The following is a 2,265-nucleotide window of genomic DNA, read 5'->3' as shown; positions in this document are numbered from 1 at the left end:
ACTCAGCGAGCTGCACTCGGGGCGGGCGGCCCGCCGCCGCCGAGGCCCATAGAGGGGCGAGCCGGGGGTGACAGCGGCACTGGAAGCCAAGGGGAAAGCGATCCTGTTCTGCCTTCCCTGGGCGACGCAGGTGAGATGCCGGGACGGGCACGGCAGGGGCTGGGAGGTGCCGTGGGCCTCCGCCAGGCCTGGATCCCCTCGGCAAAACGTGTCCTTCTCCTCGCAGGTTCTTCCCAGAGAGAAGCAGTTTCCCCGTCGCGCCGCTGCCATGGCCTCGGTACCCTCCGCCGGCTGCCTCCTGGCCAAAAATCAGTACTACAGAAGTAAGTGTTCTGGGGGGCTCCCCTGGAGGAGAGGGGCTGAGGTCCCCCGAGGGGATATCCGAATTGTGACCACTCGAGACAAAGTGTTTTGTATGCTTTCTGGATGAGCTGAAGGCAAAAGGGGGTTTTTGCCTGATAGTTTTTAATTGCTTGGAAAGTTTTTCATTATGTTAAGGAGCTTCAGTTTTAATGAGCATCTTATTCATTTCCTTTTTTTGGCTATTCAGAATTGTTCATTAGGGGTATAATTTTATTTTTTTTTAAATTATAAAAGATTATGTAGAAAAAGCATTAGCCCAGCAAATCCTGGCTTCTAGCTGTACTTCATATTTACTTTGCAGGCTTAGACAGAATGCAGAATCAACTCACACTTTTGTGTCTAAATATAGGAAATAGTCACTGGTTTAAGAGTTTGGTGTGCTAGGAACCCTCTGTATACTGTAGTACAAGTATAGTATTTAGTTGTACCACAGTGGAAGGTATAGCAGTAAGTTTGTTTTGGACTTGAATATTAAAGAGTAGACTCTTTGTTTTGATAGTAATGTGTAGGTGATCGTAAGGTTTGTCACTGATTTCAGTGAAAGTTATGCAGACAGATCTCAGTTGTTTTTAGGTGAAAAGTAGGCTGAGAGATCAATTTACACTAAAACTTTTTATATAAAAAACTGTATGCATATCATATAGAAGTTATACTTTGTAGCAAAGTAAAATTATGTTTTGGATTGCTTCCTCCAAGATAGCAACGGGTCTAAAAGTTCTTGGCATAGAAATAGTGTACTCTCTCGAAGAATTTTTTTTTTTTTTCACTATGTGTGTCTTTGTTTTCCATGAACAGCAAGACAGAACTCGGAATCCAGTGTTTCTTCCAGCTCCTCCTGCTGTTCAGATGCTGTGAACACTACAGACCAGGACAAAGCATTTCATGGTATTGCTCCCTTCTTTCTAACAGTCTTTTCTAGTTTGGCCTGTTCATTATTCAGCCAGTGTCTAATGGTGTGGGCTTTTTTCCCTTTGGCAGGGTTACCTGAGTTAATTGATAAATGCTGGTGGATAAAAAGCTTTTTCCATAGTGACCCATCTCCACCAACTGTTGGCAGGAAAACACTATCAGCAAGCAGGTGAGTCCTGTTTTCACAGTGATTGGGATAATTTCCATTTTTCTGTTGGTAGAAGTGTTACTAAACAAGCTGTAATTAGCTAAAGCAATTGGGGGGTGGGGAGGGTGTGCATATGCGCACTATGCTGACTTGAATAAAAGATACTGCAAGTGTATGGCTATACAAGCTTCCCATGTTTTCATTTTAATAATTGAATTTGTGCTACTTCACATTAAACAGGTGCTAATGACTGTTCTACATTGATAATGATATTTATTTAATCCTCTACCTATAGCACTTGCACAACCATTTATGCAGCTTACACACTTTATGTTAAAGCTGATATTAATGCATTAAAAATACTTAGGCACATAAATGACTTAGAGGAAAATATAATGATAATTCTACTTACAACCTTTTTAATGTGTATTTCTGCAGTACGAACAGTTGAATATGACAGCATGCTGGCTTTACTGACTGAGATACTACATACAGACCTGTTTTTCCAAGAGGCTTGGGGTCTTCCTAACGTCTGGGTGCGGTTGCAAGAAGAGAGCAAAACATTTAAAAGAACAGAAAAGTGCATTTTCAAAGTATTTGTCAGTAGCTTAAATGATATTGCTTAATGGACATGTCCATGGCCTACCTTGTTCATTAGAGTTGCTATAATCTGAGATGCCTTTCTAATGGAAGTTACTCGGGTTAAATATCCTGATGACTGACTTGGATAGTTAGAGAAAAATGACAGTAAAAGTAAGATAATGTAGGTTTAAGAGAAACATGTATTGAATGACTTTGCAATAGGCGATACTGTTAAGTTTTACCTTTAGGTTATCAGCTCTATA

The 2,265-nt window shown here is 41.2% G+C and overlaps 1 protein-coding gene across 1 annotated transcript; it reads left to right on the top strand.

Moving 5' to 3' along the window:
- Positions 1-268: 268 nt before the first annotated feature.
- Positions 269-1,441, top strand: LOC104539620 (chromosome unknown open reading frame, human C8orf22; the record flags this gene model as incomplete). Its single annotated transcript, XM_010183203.1, has 3 exons — positions 269-323; positions 1,159-1,248; positions 1,342-1,441. Coding segments are annotated over exons 1-3 (245 nt in total), but the record flags the coding sequence as incomplete, so codon positions are not given.
- Positions 1,442-2,265: the final 824 nt, after the last annotated feature.

Source organism: Mesitornis unicolor, unplaced genomic scaffold (assembly GCF_000695765.1).
Source record: "Mesitornis unicolor isolate BGI_N332 unplaced genomic scaffold, ASM69576v1 scaffold9444, whole genome shotgun sequence".
NCBI classification, from domain to species: Eukaryota; Metazoa; Chordata; class Aves; order Mesitornithiformes; family Mesitornithidae; genus Mesitornis; species Mesitornis unicolor.
Note: the sequence above shows the minus strand (reverse complement) of the source record. Positions and strands in the feature narration are given on the sequence as shown.